This window comes from Protopterus annectens, chromosome 2.part2 (assembly GCF_019279795.1).
Source record: "Protopterus annectens isolate FY-2018-M chromosome 2.part2, PAN1.0, whole genome shotgun sequence".
Lineage (NCBI taxonomy): Eukaryota > Metazoa > Chordata > Ceratodontiformes > Protopteridae > Protopterus > Protopterus annectens.
This window is the reverse complement of record NC_056730.1, coordinates 109,990,696-110,011,097: the sequence shown is the minus strand read 5'-3', so window position 1 is coordinate 110,011,097 and position 20,402 is coordinate 109,990,696. Positions and strand designations below refer to the sequence as shown.

The 20,402-nt window shown below is 37.9% G+C and overlaps 1 protein-coding gene across 2 annotated transcripts in view; it reads left to right on the top strand.

The window, feature by feature from the left end:
• ANKRD55 (ankyrin repeat domain 55) overlaps window positions 1-20,402 on the top strand; it is a 1,456,090-nt gene that overhangs the window by 325,325 nt on the left and 1,110,363 nt on the right. For both annotated transcript variants that reach the window (XM_044063788.1, XM_044063786.1), the window contains exon 2: window positions 11,872-11,994. In XM_044063788.1, coding sequence (XP_043919723.1) covers window positions 11,872-11,994 — 123 coding nt within the window. The remainder of the gene's footprint in view (window positions 1-11,871; window positions 11,995-20,402) is intronic.

Below are 20,402 nucleotides of genomic sequence, written 5' to 3'. Positions count from 1 at the left end.
TGGATGTGCTGATACCTTCACAGGATATTCTTACATTTATGTGTTGATACCTTCACAGTATATCACTACATGGATGTGCTGATACCTTCACAGTATATCTCTACATGGATTTGCTGATATCTTCACAGTATATCCCTATATGGATGTGCTGATACCTTCACAGTATAACCCTATATGGATGTGCTGATATCTTTACAGTATATCCCTGAGTGGATTTGCTGATTCCTTCACAGTATATCCCTGCATGGATGTGCTGACGTCTTCACAGTATACGTCAACATGGATGTGGCGATACCTTCACAGCATATCCCTACATGGATGTGCTGATACCTTCACTGCATATCTCTGCATGGATTTGCTGATACCTTCACAGTATATTCCTAAACAGGTGTACTGATATCTTCACAGCATATCCCTATAGTGATGTGCTGACACCTTCACCGTATATCCCTGCATGGTTTTGCGAATATCTTCCCAGTATATCCCTACATGGATGTTCAGATATCTTTACAGTATATCCCTATGCAGGTGTGCTGATACCTTCACAGTATAGCCCTACATGGATGTGCTCATACCTTTACAGTATAGCCCTTCATGGATGGGTTGATACCTTCATAATTTACCCTACATGGATGTGCTGATACCGTCACAGTATAGCATTCATAGATGTGTTGATATCTTCACAATATATCCCTACATGGATGTGTTACTACCTTCACAGTATATCCCTAGATGGATGTGCAGACATCTTTACAGTATACCACTACATGGATGTGCTGATGCCTTCAGAGTATATTCCTACATGGATGTGTTGATGTCTTTTCAGTATATCCCTACATGGATGTGATGATACTTTCACAACATATCCCTACATGGATGTGCTGATTCCTTCACAGTATATCTCTGCATGGATGTGCATATAGCTTCACTTTATATCAAAACAGTGCAAGAAACTTCTCTGTGTGGAAGATTTTCAGTCCATATATTTCTAGTTAATCACTGTATATTAATCAGATCAGACAACTAGTAGAAGTAGCGAACGTAAACTCGTCAAGTCTAAAAGTAATAATAGAAAATATATAATTCTACAGCATTACTAAGTATTCGAAAGTAATCCAAGCAAGGCAGGCAGTCTGTTTCCAGTTGAAAATCCTTTATTAAGTACACAGACAAGCGAACTAAGTAAAACAAAAATAGAGTAATAATTTCCTCACAAGCTTTCTCAATATACCCTGGTAATTACCGCCCCATAAGCTTAACAAGTCTAGTCTGCAAAGCTATGGAGAGGATCATAATCGAGCTCATAAACAAAGATATAGGAGACTTGCAGACATTGGACCCGACCCAGTTTGGCTTCGTCAAGGGCAGATCATGCCTTTTGAACTTGGTCGACTTTTTCGAAACAGTCACCAAGGCCATTGATGAGGGAAAGGCAGTCCATACAGCCTACCTTGACTTTGCAAAGGCTTTTGACACAATACCCCACTCGGGTATTGTAGAAAAACTTACCAGCTTAAATGTAAACCCATATGTCACAAGATGGGTTGCAAACTGGCTTAAGGACAGAACCCACAGGGTTAGAGTTGCTGGCGCTATGTCAGACTCCAAGCTGGTCACAAGTGGTGTCCTACAGGGCTCGGTCCTTGGCCCCCTATTGTTCGGCATCTACTTCTCAGAAGTACAGGCCAACATGGGAGGACTTTGGCTGACAAAGTTTGCAGACAACTCCAAACTGGACGCCATAGTGGAAAGTGCATCAGACATGGATATCCTTCAGAAGGGACTCACGGAAACAGATAGCTGGTGCCAGAGCCATGGCCTGAAGTTAAACGCCAAAAAATGTATAGTCATACCCTTCGGGAAAAACAAGGTAACCCCAAGCTACCATATAGGTGGCAATCCACTAAGCACAGAAGAGGTTATCAGGGACCTGGGGACCCAGGTTGACAGTGGCCTTTCTTTTGACACTCACGTTGCTAAAGTGGTTAGAAAGACCTTCTACATTGCCCACCTGATCATGAAGGGATTCACATCCAGATCTAGTGAGGTCATTGTCCCCCTGTACTCTTCACTTATCAGACCAATGATCGAGTACAATGCCCCATTCAGGATGTATCTCACCCGACATCTGCAGCAATTGGAGAGACCCCAAAATTTCCTCACCAAAAGGATAAAGGGACTCCAAAATCTGTCATATGCTGCCAGATTGAAGAAACTCCAGCTCTATTCAGTCGCATACTGTCTGCTCAGAGGTGACATGTGCCTGACATACAAGGCCATGTCCTACCCGGAATTAATGGACATGCTCCACCTCAAAAAATCCAAATCCACCAAAACCACTAGAGCAAGCGATTTAAACCTTAGCACGGATATAAATAGGACGTGCTGGAGGGATAGATTTATCACTCAGAGACTCCCTATGCTGTGGAATAAAATCCTGGTCCATGTGAGGCAGAGTACCTCGCTGGCTCTGTTCAAGAGAAATCTTGACCTGTGGATGGGAGATCGTAGGTTTACTCTGGGAATCATCTCTGTGTCACTGCTGGACAGAAGCACAACAAACTAATGGGCACAGTATTTTTTTCATATAAGGGGTGGCGTAAGCCACAAAACTTTGGGCTAGGCTTATAAATGCCTTAGGGCAGATAGCCTAGTATAAACCTATGAACCTATGAACCTATATATATATACTTTTTATCAGGCATGGGAGTGGTTTATTGTGCCTTAAAACAAAGTGTTATTGGTACACATGTTAAATTCACATCCCTTCCCCCATCAGTGTGACATTCCAGCTGGTCCTGCCCGACCTAGTAGCTGTCATAATAATATATAGCCCTAATGTACTTTAATGGTACATCTTATTTAACCAAATTATTAAGTAGATTATTAAGTCTGTGATTTTATACAAGGCAATATACTGCATAGCTGGAAATATATCAACCTTAGTTAATTTTGCAATCAAAAATTATATATAAATATATACATATACATTTTGCATATAAAAATCAGTTTCTATTTTCATAACCTATTGTTAACAAAGATCGCTTTTGTCCTTCTAGACTTCTTCAGGTCTGTGTACAAGAACCCTAAAAACCTATATAATCGTATAATTAGTTAGTTAGTAAGTATTGTTAGTACCATTATTTTGAATAAAGTGGAAAAAAGAGAACCAGAAAAAAAATAAATAAATAATAAAATAATAAAAATAAAAATATATATATATATATGTATGATGATGGAAACAAAATATACACTTAAATTTCAAATGATTTAAAATGGTATTTAAAACCATATTTGTAGAAAAAAATAAAATAAAATACAATTAGTCATGTAAACAATGTGGCAATTTTTAAAAACCATTTAAAATCATTTGAAATTTAAGTGTATATTTTGTTTCCATCATCATACATATACATATTTTTTATTTTTATTATTTTATTATTTATTTTTTTTTTCTGGTTCTCTTTTTTTCCACTTTATTCAAAATGATGGTAATAGCAATACTTACTAACTAACTAATTTTACAATTATATAGGTTTTTAGGGTTCTTGTACACAGACCTGAAGAAGTCTAGAAGGATGAAAGTGATCTTTGTTAACAATAGGTTATGAAAATAGAAACTGATTTTTATATGCAAAATGTATATGTATATATTTATATATAATTTTTGATCACAAAATGATCTAAGGTTGATATATTTCCAGCCATTTAGTATATTGCCTTGTATAAAATCACAGACTTAATAATCTACTTAATAATTTGGTTAAATAAGATGTACCATTAAAGTACTTTAGGGCTATATATTATTATGACAGCTTCTAGGTAGGGCAGGACCAGCTCGAATGTCACACTGATGGGGGAAGGGATGTGAATTTAACATGTGTACCAATAACACTTTGTTTTACAGCACAATAAACCACTCCCATGCCTGATAAAAAGTATATATATATTTAGAAAGCTTGTGAGGAAATTATTACTCTATTTTTGTTTTACTTGGATCGCTTGTCTGTGTACTTAATAGAGGATTTTCGACTGGAAACAGACTGCCTGCCTTGCTTGGATTACTTTCGAATACATAGTAATGCTGTAGAATTATATATTTTCTATTATTACTTTTTGACTTGATGAGTTTACATTCGCTACTTCTACTACTCCTAGACTCCTAGATTAGTGCTAGGCTACTGGCCTTTGCGGGCCATTTTAAGCCTAGCCAGTTACCCAGTGTGAGAATCTAACTCTGCACCTTTGGTTTATAAGGCAAATACCTTAACCATTATGCCAACCTCCCACCACTATTGTCTGATCTGATTAATATACAGTGATTGACTAGAAATATATGGACTGAAAATCTTCCACACTGAGAAGTTTCTTACACTGTTTTGTTATTAGACCCACTACACTTTAGTGGGTTGTTTTGAGACTTCGGGGATACCACGGAGATTACTTGTTTTTTTTTTTTTTTTCTTCACTGTATATCCCTACATGGATGTGCAGATATCTTTACAGTATACCTCTACACAGGTGTGCTGATACCTTTACAAAATATCCCTACAAGGATGCGCCAACACCTTCACAGTATATCCCTGCATGGATGTGCGGATATCTTCACAGTATATCCCTACATGGATGTGCATATATCTTTAGAGTATATCCCTGCACAGTTGTGCTACTTTCACAGTATAGCCCTACATGGATGTGCTGATACCTTCACAGAATACCCCTACATGGATGTGCTGATACCTTCACGGCATATCTCTCCATGGATGTGCTGATCCCTTCATAGTATATCCCTACATGGATGTGCAGATATCTTCACAGTATATCCCACATGGATGTGCAGATATCTTTACAGTATAACACTACACAGTTGTGCTAATTCCTTCACAGTATAGCCCTACATGGATGTGCTGATACCGTCACAGTATAGCCCTTCATGGATATCTTGATACCTTCACAGTATATCTCTACATGGATGTGTTGATATCTTCACAGTATATCTCTACATGGATGTGTTGATATCTTCGCAGTATATCCCTAGATGGATATGCAGGTATCTTTTTTCAGTATATCCCTACACAGGTGGACTGATACCTTCACAGTATATCCCTACATGGATGTGCAGATATCTTTACAGTATATCCATTCATGGATGTGCTGACACCTTCACAGTATAGCCCTTCATGGAGTGTTGATACCTTTACAGTATAGCCCTACATGGATGTTCTAATACCTTCACAGTATATCCCTACATGGATGTGCTGATAACTTTAACAGTATAGCCCCTCATGGATGTGTTGATATTTTCTCAGAGTATCCCTACATGGATGTGTTGATATCTTCATAGTATATCTCTACACGGATGTGCTGATTCCTCCCCAGTATACACCTACATGAATGTGCTGATACCTTCCCAGTATACCCCTGCATGGATGTGCTGATACCTTCACAGTATACCCCTGCATGGAAAATCAAGCATCATTTTTGTTATTATTAGACCTCCAATATTGTCAGATGTGCTGGACTACTGCCTGACTCTGCCAGCAGCCATAACCCCCCCATCTATTCTACTGCTCTACACCATAATCTGTCTCCTCATTTCTGTAGACCCTTACCTTTATTGAACTAGCCCTGTAACAGCTCCCTATTCTATTACTTGCCTCTCCCCTTCTCCCAACTCCTGTACTCTCTTCTCAAGGTAATCCCTAGACCTTTGACCACTAGGGATTAGTCTTTTACACTCCACTGTAGATATACCTTGTTCTCTCCCACCCTCCTTCTCTAAACGTTTTATTCTTGCTGTTCTTTTCACCTTTACTATTTTTCTTCTAGTTTCCTCTTGAGCCCTGGACATATCTCTATCCCTATACTATCCATCCTCTACCTAGCTAACTTCCACCACCTCCACTTCTTCTAGGCTTCCCCTAAATTTCTCCCTGAATTGGTTTCTCTTCAACTTCTCCTATCCTTTTACCTTTTCCTTATCCTCGGTATTACCTTATTCTGGTTTCTCCTTTCCTGCCTCCTGCCGTGGACTACTACCTTACTGATTGTTTCTCTCTCACTGCTCTCGCCTTACTTGTGTCTGCCCCACTCCGCTAATCTCCCTACCCCCAATTCCCACCCACCCCAGGGGTCCTTAACTTATACCTCACTTGACACTCCCCCTATTTCTCTTAACCAATCACCATCCTTTATATGACTTGGCCCTCCCCTTGACTTACATTTCTTTTGTTCTGACTCCCCTCCTCTTGTTCTACCCATCTCCAAACACTATCCCTAGTTTCACCTCCAAGTTCTCTCTCATCAACGATTTAACACCATCTCTTTCCTCCTCCACTTCTACTTTCTCCTCTTTCCTTGCCTCACCATACTTTGTACTCCTATTCTCTAGTACCTACCTGTTATTATAACCTCTGCTTTTCTCCTATTTCCTTTTCTGTTCTTCTTTTCTCCTTTCCCCTCAAAACTCTACTCTGTAAAGTGGCACACTTCTATTTGTTCTTGAACTGACCTACTCTCACAAGCTATACTCACCTGATACTTACTCATTACCATGTCACCCACACTCAAAGCTTATTTCATATATATCCTACTCACTACCATTACTACTGCCTCCCTATCCATACCTTATTATATCACCTTCTTTGAAAACATCACTTTACAAGAACAAAACCTTCATCTCCAGCAAACTTTACCTTCCTCTTTTTTCAACACCCTTAATCATAGTAACATAACCTGTTCCTCTAACTTTCTACTACCAAAATACCACAGAACAACTCATGTAACAGTCCACTTAAACAAAAAGAATCTTTATAACTCACCAAAGATCCTTAAAGTAAAATTTTATTCCCAACACGATCTCCTCCTACACGGAGATGTTCATCCTAACCCTGGTCCAAATACCAACATTAATGTTAGCATAAATAATATTAGTTCACCTATACCATCAGCATGTACTAAAACAACCAACTCCCTCCTTATAGCTCACCTTAATATTAGAAGTTTAAATAACAAAACTCACCACCTCCATTCACTCCTGGACCTACACTCATTTGATATTCTATGTCTTACAGAAACTTGGCTAAAACCCTCTACTCTAGACCAGGAAATTACCCCTCCTGGCTATAACATACTTAGATGTGACTGTATAAAGAAAAAAGGTGGAGGTTTAGCCATTATCTATAAATCTAATCTCCAAGTCACCCTCTATAATGAACTTCCATCACTAGACTCCAAAACTGAAATATTATCTATCAAACTTCATATTAACAACAACAAATCAATCTATCTTATTTTTATGTATCTTCCCCCTGGAAATAATACTCATATACTAGAAAACTTACTTAGCTTAATTTCAAACCAACTACACCAGGAAACCATAATACTTGGTGACTTCAACATTGACTGGTTAACCTGTTCATCCCAGCACCCTACTAACCATATAAATCTCTTTGGGTTCTCACAGCTAATAACCACTCCAACTAGAATCCATAAACCTAATAAGAAAGAAACAACTCTTGACTGGATCCTTATTAATAACCACCCTAGCATGTACACTCCAGGAACTCTTCCTGATAATATTAGCGACCATACGCTCACATATGTCATTAGACAAAAATTGCATATCCCAACTACCCAAAAACTTAAGACATCCCGCTCAAACAAATTCTTCAACCCTGATAAGTTCCTGACTGAACTGAAAGCATGTGACTGGTCTCCACTGACTCACCTTGAACTTAATGAAGCAGTGACCTACTTTAACTCGAACTTTCTACAAATCTTTGACTATCATGCTCCCATTCGCTCTACTAGAATAAGATCCAAATCAGCACCATGGCTAACTAATCAAACTAAGCAAAAAATGATCCTTAGGAATAAAATATGGGCTAAATGGAGAGCTACCAAATGTACATCTGATCATCTACTCTTTAAACAATTAAGAAATGCCACTAAGAAAGATACTCTTACAGACAAAAAGGAATACTATCTTCACCTTCAACAACACAGTCAACAAACCCCCCAAAAATTCTGGGCAGGTATTAATAAACTTCTGAAACCAGGACATTCAACTACTCCTACCCCTTCAGGCTTTAACAACAACAATTCCACCCAGATCCTAGAAGCCTTCAACAAGTATTTTACAGACGTCATTCAAACCCTAGCTAATTCATTACCAACTTCTAATGCTACCTTACCAAATACCTCTAAAACCATACCTAATTCCTTTCATATTCAACCTGTCGCTACATCTCTTATTTATAAGCTTCTCAAGAAACTTAAACCTTGCACCCCATCCGCTGACCAACTCCAATCAGAATACCTACAAATTGCTTCAGAAGCTATAGACTACCCCATATCCATACTTATTAACAGGACTATCTCTGAAGGAAAAATCCCCACCTTATGGAAAATATCGCATATTATTCCTCTACATAAAGGGGACTCCTCTACTGAGTTCTCTAACTTTCGCCCTATTGCCTTACTCTCCCCATAAGCTAAAATAATGGAAAGATGCATACACAAACAAATCCTTAACTACCTTTTACAAAACAAACTCCTAGCCAACTGTCAACATGATTTCAGACCTTCCCACAGCACTACAACTGCTTTTCTTTCCTTCTCTGACTCCATAAATAATAATGGGAACAATAATCTTTTCTCCTCAGCACTATTCCTAGACCTGTCAAAAGCTTTTGACATGGTTAACCATAATACATTTCTCGACAAACTAAATGTCTATTCTCTTAGCACACAAGCACATCAATGGTTCAAGAGTTCTCCAAAACAGGCAACAAGCAGTGCTTTGGGACAATAACCTATCATCCTTACTACCAGTAAACATTGGGGTTCCACAAGGCTCAATCTTAGGCCCCCTTCTCTTTTCATTATTTATCAATGACCTTCACTTGAATATACCTCAAGCCAGCTGCATTCAATATGCTGATGATTCGACTTTAATCTGTGCTGCTAAGAATGTTTCCTCCCTCCAGTCCCTCACCCAAACAGTCTTCCAAAATGTAGAAAAATGGTTTATGGAACACTCTCTCCTTCTCAACCCCAAAAAAACAAAACTTCTTCTCTTTACTCCTACTCCTAAATCTCCTACACCTTTCTTCACTATCTCCTCTAATAATGCTACCTGTATTAACCCAGATATAACCACTCGTCTACTAGGTGTAACTATTGATAACCGTCTTAATTTTGATGACCATATTAACACCACCATTAAATCAGTTAACAAAAAAATTGGTACCCTCTACAGAATTAAACCCTTCCTTACCCCAGCAGCTAGAAAAACCATTGCCCAGACCCACTTGATCTCCACCCTTTTCTATGCCTCTGCTATATATACTAACTTATCTAAAACCAACCTTACCAAACTCTCGACCTGTTACAATAGTATAACTAGATTCATTACTGCTACTCCCTTCAGAACGCACCACTGTCTCAACCTTAAGCAACTAAATTGGTTAGAGCTTAATAACCACTTACTCTATCAACAATTACTCATCATTCATAAGACCCTTTATTATCCTGATGAAACCCCTAGCCTTACTAAACTGATTTCATCTTATAAAAATCTAGCCACACTACGCTCTGCTAAAAAACTCCTAGTAGCCTTGACTAAATCTTACAATAAAGCTGGGGACTCCTTATTCTCAAATACTGTCGGAAAAATCTGGAATCAACTCCCTCCTGAAATAACTAACCTTGACTCTACGTCTCTTTTCAAAAAACATATCAAAGAACATCTTAAAACTCAGTGGCTATGTCCTTGTGCGAACCCCGACTGAAATCCCTACTCCCCACCCCCCTCCTCTGACTGAGCTTCTAAACAACATATTAAATTCTTTATAGTTATTTCTTAGATATTGACTTTACCAGAATTTTTTTTTCCTCCCCTTCATGCTATCCAATCTAGTGTTTTGATTATCTGTTTTTATTAATCTAATTTTTAGTATGTACACCCCTGCTAATTTTTATTTTAATTGGTTGTTTTTTGTAAATTAGTTTTGTTTGCTAGTTTATTTTTTTTTAGATTCTTACATAAGTCTACTCTTGTACTTATTTATGCATATCTTTGTTTTTTTTGTGGTTAAAGTATTTTTTTTACTTCTTGTATTGGAGCTTTTCTCCCCGGGCCTCTACTGAAAACGGATACATGTCCAGCTAGACTAGCCCGGTCAACAAATGTAAAATAAAATAAATAATTTGCTGATAGCTTTGCAGTATACCCCTGCATGGATTTGCTGATACCTTTGCAGTATATTCCTGCATGGATGTGCTGATACCTTCACAGTATAGCCCTACTTGGATGTGCTGATACCTTCACAGTATAGCCCTACTTGGATGTGCTGATACCTTCACAGTATAGCCCTACATGGATGTGCTGATACTTTCACAGTATATCCCTGCATGGATATGTGGATATCATCATAGTACATCCCTACATGGATGTGCAGATTCCGTCACAGTATATCCCTACATTGATGTGCTGATACCTTCACAGTATAGCCATTCATGGATGTGTTGATACCTTCACAGTATATTCCTAGATAGTGTCTTTCATTTCTGATTTTGTCATTGTTTTTTGTGCATGAATAATTGTTTTAGGTGTGTGCAGGTTTTTTCTTGTTTCTTTTTTCTTTTCTGCTTAATCATGTTTTTCCTGGCAGCAATACGAAAACAACACATATAAATGTGCAAATCACTTTTAAAGAAATGCCAGGCACTTAATTATTTGGATGTCATTACTTGGGGAGTGATTTTATTAAACATTTGTGAGTTTTTTTTCCTGTGTATGTGTGATTTTTGAGAGAGAATTGAAGACCTCTTGTGGTGATTGATGTTTTTATGTAAGCAACTTTGCTGACTCAAATACTTTTATGTTGCCACGTTCATATCTCATGCACTTTAATTAGAAAACATGGAGTATCCAGGAGAAAACAGGCTCTCGGTGCTTATTACTGATAATTGCTTTGTCTGTTATATAAGCAGCATTCAAAATTCTTAAGCATTTGGACTTGTATCACTGTTGAGTACTGCAGAATTATTTTCTCAGATTTATGTGCAATTAGCATTCTTTGTTATACTGTTTAACTTGGTAACAGGAACATCTTCTATTTTGTTGATACCAGCAGTATAGTCAGCTGCCTATTTCCTTCTATTAAAGGCTGATTAAAATAAAAAAAATAATAATCAAGGTGTCTACTTATATTTAACTAAGGAAAGTGCAACCTGCAAAAATATCTAAATACTGTTACAGCAGGTTTTCCAATATATTTGCTTTGATATTGTCATACAGAGAGAACAGTTTACAGAAACTGGTTAAAAATCATTGGGTGGCCATTATGTGTGTTTTGCTGTTGTATAACAGAGACATAGATACATACAGCAACTGAAAAATAAAAAACCAATACTCTCACAATAGGCATGCAGTCATATTAGAAAAGTACTGACCCAATAAACCTGAGGCATTTACTACTTCAAGCACTGAATATGACTTCTTCCTCTCTCTATCTCTCTTTCTCTCTCAGTGTTTTTCTGAGCATCATATAAACAAAGCACCCATATGCACCTTCTCATACATGCGCACAGACACACACGCGCATGCACACATACGCACACACAACACACGTACTCACATACACATGCATACATAGACAAACATGCACACATACAGACATGTACTTGCGCACACATGCATTTGCACATACAAACACACACGTCAATAAGTGAAATATGGTTACTTCAAATTATGAAAGAGACTGAAACAGAGAGAGACGGTGAAGCATGTACAGATTTATTACACAGAATGTCTAATTTTGTGTCGCTCTGTAATATATTTATTATGGCTCTTTACTCCTTAAGGTGATTCTGCCGAAGAAACTGACTTGACAGTAGTTTATCAATCTGCGGCTAATGGTGACGTGAACACACTAACTGCTGTGATCCGTGAAGACCCCTCCATTCTGGAATGCTGTGACAGTGAGGGTAAGAGAACTGCAGAAACAATGTCCCACATCAATTTATACAAAACAAAGTGATCTAATATTTTTAGCTGCTTTCAGATATAAAGGACTTAACTGTAGATGGTTATTGTTATGATACTTATTTCTGAGTCAAAATACCACACTTCATTATACATATTCATATGTACACAAACTGGACTCATTTGCCTAAATGTGTTATTAGAGACACAATGCCCTAATAATGATTTTGAGTAGTGATTTAACATGGATCAAGTACTAGCAAAAAGCAAACTTCTACGTAAAGAAATATTAATTTGTCGGCTGATTGCATGTGTCTCAGAGAGGAAGAATACTTATTTGAACTGTTTAGCAACAGATATTATGCAGTAAGTTGCATCGCTATTTGACATATCCTGTGTGGTATATGAATTTAAAATTTCAGTGTTTTCATCAAAATAGGTACCTAAAGAATATATCTCATATTCACAAGTATAAAGCATGAACAGTCAAACACAAGCAAAAAATCATGCAAAACAAGAATTCTGTACATGGTCTCAGCAATCAAAAATGTAATTAATATCCAGTGCAAAGCTCCATCACAAAGGAGCAAAGAAAAGAATCCATAAGCCAGCTTTCACTTTATAATTTAGTTAAGAACCATCAGGTACATTGGCTTGTTCTCAGAAAGGACTCAATTGTGTAGGTCTAGTCAAATGGCTTGCATGACAGTACAGTAATAATTTGGAGACATTGAATAAAATGCAAGTGTGTAGGGTGTCTGTTGTTTGCAAGCTTCTGCCTTACCCTTGGGATTGCTGCTTCAGTGGCCAGTTATTTCCTAATTTACAGTGTCCTGTTGCTTGTTAATATTAGGTTATGAACATTTAAAGATAGTTGGGTTGTTGTTAAAAGCCATCTGTCAGAGATACAGGTGTATGCTGAACCAAGGCAGGCATCTGTGTGGGCACAGAGTACAAGATTTATATGTTTAGTTTATTTTGATGCTTGTTGACAAGTAATGTCCAACTGAGCCTTAGCTCATTTTCAGTGGAGGCAAGGGGGGAAAGCTCCATATAGAAATTTAAGCAAGAAGAGGATAATAGTTATTACATGACGTGAAAATACATAGCAAATATACAATGATTAAGCAAATGTCAGAGAAACATTTGACATACAGTACAAGAATATGTGGATTGTAAGGCAGTGAGGAAAATACTAACATCAATCTATGGTGAACGTAACTATTCAAAGTAGCGTAAAGTGTTTGTTTGTGTCTTTTGGCTTTTCCCGGTTAGGTGTCACCACAAGTAGCGTAAAGGGTAAAAAGAAAAATTACAACTAAAAAAGAAGAGGGTAGTCTATATGGAGAAAGGCAAGGACAAGGGTAAAATGGAGAAAATAGAGAACAGGGATAACAGGATGGAAGAAGGCAGTGGTAAGCGTTGTAAGGTTGATTTGCAATGAACCTGGCAACTTTATTTTAAGTAAGTTCAAGCTGGGACTTTAGAGAGGACTGCAAGTTAGTCATGATTGAGGCTTGGGAGAAGATAAGCATAAAGCAAGAGTCAAGAGTCATTGGTGAGTTGTTTTGTTTTTATTTCTATATAGTAGCCTAGTTTTTGGTGTGTCTTCTTAATGCTGTTTAAGATGTGCATATCAAATTTTAGTTGATCATCTATGATCCACCGAGTAGTTTAGCATGAGTTTCAAAACTTACAGCAGGGTTGTCGAAAGATGTGATGGTAAAGGAGGGTTTTAGATGAGAAAGGGATTTTGGTAGAAATAGGAGGTTTGTTTTTTTGGGAGGGGTTGAGTATGAGTTGATTGTTAGTTAGCCATTTTTCTGCAGAGTGGAAGGAGTTTTGTGTTAGTGAGTGGATGTCAGAGAGATTGTCAGAAGTGGAGATGATTGTGGAGTCATCAGCGTATTGTATAAGAGAAGACTTGGAGCAGGAAGTAAGAAGACCATTGGTAAAGATGTTAAATAGTAGTGGTCCAAGTATGGAGCCTTGTGGTACACCCGTATTAACAGGGAGAAAATGTAAAAAGGAAGACAGCCATTTGACAGACTGCTGTCTGTTGATAAGATAGCTAGAAAACCATTCTAGTGTAGAATTACAGATATTAAGATCAGAGAGTTTGGAGAGGATCTTGGGGTGGGAGACAGTGTCACAGGCTTTGGAGAGGTCAAGAAATAGGCAGGAAATTAGTCTGTTATTGTCTGGTTTCTGAGATAATTTGGGTGAAGGAAATTAGGGCAGTAGTTGTGCTTTGATTATGGCAAAAGCTATGGTGGGTGGGTATGAGTAAGTTCTCTTGAAGAAGATAGTCTAGAGTTGCTTGTGTATGCATCTTTGTAGTAGTTTGGAGAGGGGGACAAAATGGCTATGGGAGATTAGTGGAATGTACTCCTTTATGGATAGAAATAGTGTAGAACTATTTCCATATAGAGGCGCAACAGATTCTTGCATACATCAGTTAATTAGGATGGAGAAAGGGTAGGCTATTGAGTTGGAGACGAGCTTTAGAAAGTGGAGTGGTAGGTTTTCAGCTAAGGGAGAACATGGTTTTAATTTTCAGAGTAGAGATTTTATGTAGACAGTGGGGACAGGTTTGAGTGAGAAGGTGGTAGTTTTAGTTGAGGGATGGGGGATAAGAGAGGTTGGTGGTGTTATTATTGTAGGATCAAAGCAGGTTTCTAGGCTAATGGCCCCAGGGCTCTTACAAGCTTAACAAAGTTCAACCCATGTTCCCAAGGGTGTCTGGTTCAAGCAAACACTAAAATCATTGTTTTAAAATCATTATTATGAGTTAATTTGTTCATGGAGTCAATGAAATGGGAGTTAAGAAATGGTAGCAGCTTTCAGAGGAGAGTTGTTAGCGACAAGGGTTAGGCGAGCTAGGGCTACCAAGATGCAGAATCTTATTAATAGGGTTCCAAATTTTTGGGGATTACTGTGATGGCTTGATTGAGGCTTTAGACAAAAGTTTTTCTTATCAATTGTGACCTGTTGTTTGGTGAGTTTTGGAGTTGTTTGCAGGTCTGAAGGTGTAGCTGGGATTTAGATTTTAACCAGTTTTTCCATGCATTATCTCTTTTGTACATTAGTGAGCATGTGGCCTTAGATAGCCATGGTGCAAAGTGAGATTTTATTCTTATTTTCCTAAAGGATGCAAGGGAGTTAAGAATGTTGAGGAATATAGTGTTGACATTTTGCATTGCTTTGTCAAGGGGCAGGTGTAGATGGAAAGAGCAGTTAATGGAAGAGAGTCTGTTACTGAAGATTACAGGATCAAAGTTTGACAAAATGTTACAGTGTTTATATTTGTGACATTTGCAGTTTTTAGTGAATATCTTTGAACACAAATGAGAGAAAGGTCACTTAAAGAATTAGGTAGTGTTTTGGGGTTATGGCAAAGGTGTTATAAAAGTTACGTAAGGGAGAGAGGATGTTATGTAAGTGGGGGTATGGGGGTGTTGAGCTGTGGCAGGTGTAAATTGAGGAACAGTGTATATAAGTTGCAGTTCTATGAGTGTAGTTTTTGGGTTGGGGGAATGGTAAGGTAGAGGGTGGAGAGATGTGATAGGTAGAAGATGACAGGAAGAGGTGGTCTGAAAGTGGAGGAGAGTAGTATGATTAGGGTATAAATGTGGGTTGCACCATGAGGGCTAGTCCAAGATACCGCAAAAAAAAAACTACTGAAGCAAGGAACCTGAAGCCAGTACCTGCATTTGTGACAGGAGTAGCAAAGGTTGTATAATATACTTGCTTCAGCTTGCGTGCTAATTAATTATTCAATAGGAGAGTAGAATAGAAAGTGATATATCCAGTATAAACCCTGTGCTACTGGTCTGACCAAGACTGTATAAATTAGCAAAGCAGTAGGCCTTACGCAAGGTATTCGCAATTGATACCAAATACAGATGTGGGTTATCACTAGTAGGAGAAATGGAGGGGGGGCTATCCTCTTGTAACCTAGCTGGTGTGCACACCACTTTCCCAAAGCTCTGCAATTATAAAGTCCCAAAAAAATTATAGCTTAGTAGGGTGTGAGGTATATTATGTAGAACACAGTATTAAACCAGGAGGGGGGCACTTCACTTTCTGTAGGGGAGTTGTTCAAGGCAGCTGAGAAACCTTCCTGTTCACAGAGTATTTTATTAATTTTTATTTTATTTTACATTTGTTAACCGAGAAAGCCTGACTGGATACATGTTCATTTTCAGTGGAGGGCCAGGGAATAAAGCTCCAAATATACATAAACAAGTGTAATTACAGTGAAATTTTTATTTTGTATTTTAACAACATAGATATTTGTTTAATGCTATATACACACAATTACATGTTTTTCTGAAATACAGGCAGGAAATGGATGGAAGTTAAGAGGTAAGGAGGAAATCATTGGAGATTACATCTGAGAAGGGGAACATTTAGAATTAAGGTGGTTGAGGAGGAGATAGTTAGAGATTATATCTGATAAGGGGAAACTCATAGCCTTAAGGTGGCTAACATACATGCTATCAACCTTATTTCAAATCTTACCAGCAGGTGAGAGACAAATTAATTCTGACCATTTTAAGGATCAGAGTTTTATACTTGTAGCTAGGTTCTCATATATAGTTTCTGTTTGAGGAGGGTTAGTCAGGATTTGTGCATGGGCAAATCCAGTGCGTTTTTAGGTATTTCTTTAAGGATATTTTGAATTGAGGTAAGGAGGACAGAGTAGTAAGTTCTGCAGGAGGTAAGTTCCAGTTTTTACCAGCAGAGCTGGAGAATAGTGATTCACCAACTGAGTTGTGAGCTTTAGTAGTTTGTACTAGCATTCTGCTAGAAGAGCGGAGGGCTTTTAGGTTATTGTAGGGAGTGATAATATTTTTCAGTATGGGTGTACTGTTTGGTTGGAAGAGAATTTTGTGAAGGACTATAAGTTGGTTATATTGAAGTTGATAGGGTAGTTCTAGCCAGTCTAAGGATTGAAAGTTTAGGCAGTGATGGGTTCTATAAGCTGAATCTGTAGCAAATCTGGCTATATTATTGTAGCAGCTAGTAAGTTTATTGAGGTTTGACTTGCTTAGGTTTACAAAGATGGGTGAGGCATAAAGAAGGGTTGATATCAGGTGTGTCCGGGCAATAACAGCTCTGGCAGCTGGGGTTAGGAATTGTTTAATCCTGTATAAAGAGCCTAGTTTCTTATTAACTGTTTTGATAGTTTTGTCTATGTGAGCATCAAACTTTAGGTTGTTGTTGATGATTACCCCTAGTAGTTTAGTACAAGTTTCTGGGGAAATTATGGTGCCATTGTTAGATGTGGATTACCGGCCTCAAACAGATGCCCTATGCAGACCGTCTCAGAAAACTCCAGCTTTACTCCGTCGCATATCGCCTACTCAGAGGTGATCTCTGCCTAACATACAAAGCTATGTCAAACCCAGAGCTGTTGGAAATGCTCCACTTAAAGAAATCCCAATCCCTCTGAGCTACATGCTCTAGGGACCTTAAACTTGTCACCACAATAAACAGAACATGCCGGAGGGATAGATTCCTGTCCCAGAGACTTCCCATATTCTGGAATAAACTACCTATCTATATCAAACAAAGCTCCTCATTAGCACTCTTCAAGAAAAATTTTGATGATTGGATGGGAAATAGGAAATTCACCCCGGGGATCACCTCTGTGGCTCTGCTCGACAGTGGCACAGGAAAATAATTTTCTTGGGTGGCAAAAGCCAGGGTACCTTTTTGGCTGTGCTTGTATAGGCCCCAGGGCCGATAGCCTAGTACCTACCTATGAACCTATGTTATGGTGAGAGGTGGTGAGAAGACTTTGTGAGTAGGGGAGAAGAGTAATAGTTTGGTTTTTATTATATAGTATAAGGAAAGCTGCAAGAAAAAAGAGAAAATGTTGCAGTTGAGGGAGTTAGGGGATGAGTAAGGATAGAAAGGCTGTTAGGTATAACTAAATCCATACCTCTCAACCTTTTAGTGCCAAGAAATCTAACAAAGTCTGACAAAATAAGGGGACAAAGGCCCAAAAATAGGGACATATTTTAAATATTGCTATTTTAAACATAGAAGGTTGCTAGAGTAACAGGGATTGTTTTAACATATATTTTCTGAAGGATTTGAAGTCTGAAACTCAAATGTATGCCATTATTTACTGACTTCAATCTTCAGATCATTCCAGTGATTTGCCAAGAAAGGCACAATTTTTATGAATAACATGCCAAGAATATGAGACAAAAATCTGGACATTCTGTGAAAATCTGGACAGTTAGGAGGTATGAAAATCTCAAAAGATTGAAAAAGGTAGAGATACAGCAAGATAGAGGACAGGTCAATGCAGTAATATTATCGAACATTCAACAATGCAGAATAATTCATTTAGCATGTATATGGTTAAGACTACATAACCTCACAATAACATTACTTAGAATAGCACAAATGATGTAAGTGTCTACACATTTCATATGACAGAAAGGTAAGCATGTAGATACAGACTTTATAAATTTTCAACACAGTCTAACAAGTTCTGTACAGCTAAACCTCAAAAAGCATCAGTCTTTGCAGGTCTCTTTAAACAGTCTAACAAAGTATGTATATCTAGAAATCAGAAGTGTCAATCTTTGCAAATCTCAACATTTTAACAAATTATGTCTGTATAAACATCAAATGCATAAACAGCAAGATAAACTAGGTGAAAACAGTTTAGTTATTAGGAGCTACACTGCCAATAAGTAGACTGCTACACAAAGATTATGGGCACATCACATATAACGTCTTTCACAAGGGCAGACTGGAATAGATAGAACTGCACGGATATGCCGAGCTCGCAAAGAGTCTCCTGGTTGCCTCTGCAGTCCGGACTTAGAGGGTAAGTCATACAGCAGCTATTCACAAAATACTACTGGCAGGGTCATAGAAACTGCTAATGTCATAGAGTAAAATAGTAGAAAACAGTAATTTTAATGGTAACTCAGCTTGTGTCAATTGAGTGAGTCACAGGTAGCCTCAGTGTTGCTGTTACAGCAGCTAGGCACTTGTTGTATGTTCCTAATTACAGTAAACAGGTAGGATTGTGAGGATTAAACAATATATAGTAACTTAAACTGGTCAAAATCTAGGTGTAGAAGCAGAAAATGGCAAAAAACACTTCCGTGGTGAGCACACCAACTCCTAGCCACTAACGAGACTCTACTAATCTAAGAGTAGAATTTGAAAATGGTGCTCACAGATTCTTAGGCCATTTAAAACCTTAGGTTTGAAGTTAGAAGTGGTGCCGATGCACCATGAGGGACAGTCCAAGCCACCTCAAAAAACAACCTATTGAAGCAAGGAACCTGAGGTTGATACCTGCATTTATAACAGGAGTAGCACATTTTGTGCAATATACTCGCCTCAAGTTTGCTTGCTAATTAATTATTTAATAAGAGAGTAGAATAGAAAGTGATATATCCAGTATAAACCCTGTGCTACTGGTTTGACCAAGATTGTATAAATTAGCAAATCAGCAGGCTTAATGCAAGGTATCAGGATTGATACCAACCACAGATGTGGGTTACCACTAGCAGGAAAAATGAAGGACCTATCCTTTTGTGACCTAGTTGGTGTGCACACCACTTTCACAAAACTCTGCAATTATAATAGTTGAATAAAGTCTACAAAAAACTGAAGCTTAGTAGGGGGATGCATTCATTATGTAGAACCACCAGTGTTAAAGTAGGAGGGGAGACACTTCTCTTTCTGTAAGGTAGTTGTTCAAGGCAGCTGAGAATCCCTCTCACTTGACATAGTTTAAGGAAAGGTAGTGAGCACACCAATCCATGGCAGCTAAGGAGACACTAGTAGTCTAAAAGCAGTATTTGAAAAAAATCATATAACAAATAACCCAGTACTTGTGCAGATATATGCTACATACATAAAATACATTTATTTTTCACCTTGTCCTTTTGTAGTGAACATCTCAAATAATGATTTCCATCCCTGGATTTTTTATTGGGTGGATGTGTCACTTCATGAAGGCAAGCATGAAGTGGGAACTGAAAAATGATTACCTTATAATACAACATGCAGCAAAACAAACACATAGTCCACTCCTGTTTATTTATTCATTCCATTTTTTTTTCTTGAAAGTGAGTTGGCTCTAAATCCATTTTGTGCCACAATGTAGTAACAGCAAAAATAATTGAAGTGTAAGAATGTTGAACACAAAACTGCCAGGTATAAGAGAGAAATGTGTAAAGAAGAACGAAGTATTTATATTAAAATAATTACAAATGGATGCCATACAAGTGAAGTGTTGATATTGTCACATATTCTGGTTATGTGTATGCAGTTTGTTTGCTATGTAAACTAGTTTACAATGTATGTAGAAAAGGTAAGTGAGTAGAATCCACAACTCCTCAGTTATTTTTTAATTCTTCCCAGTTTC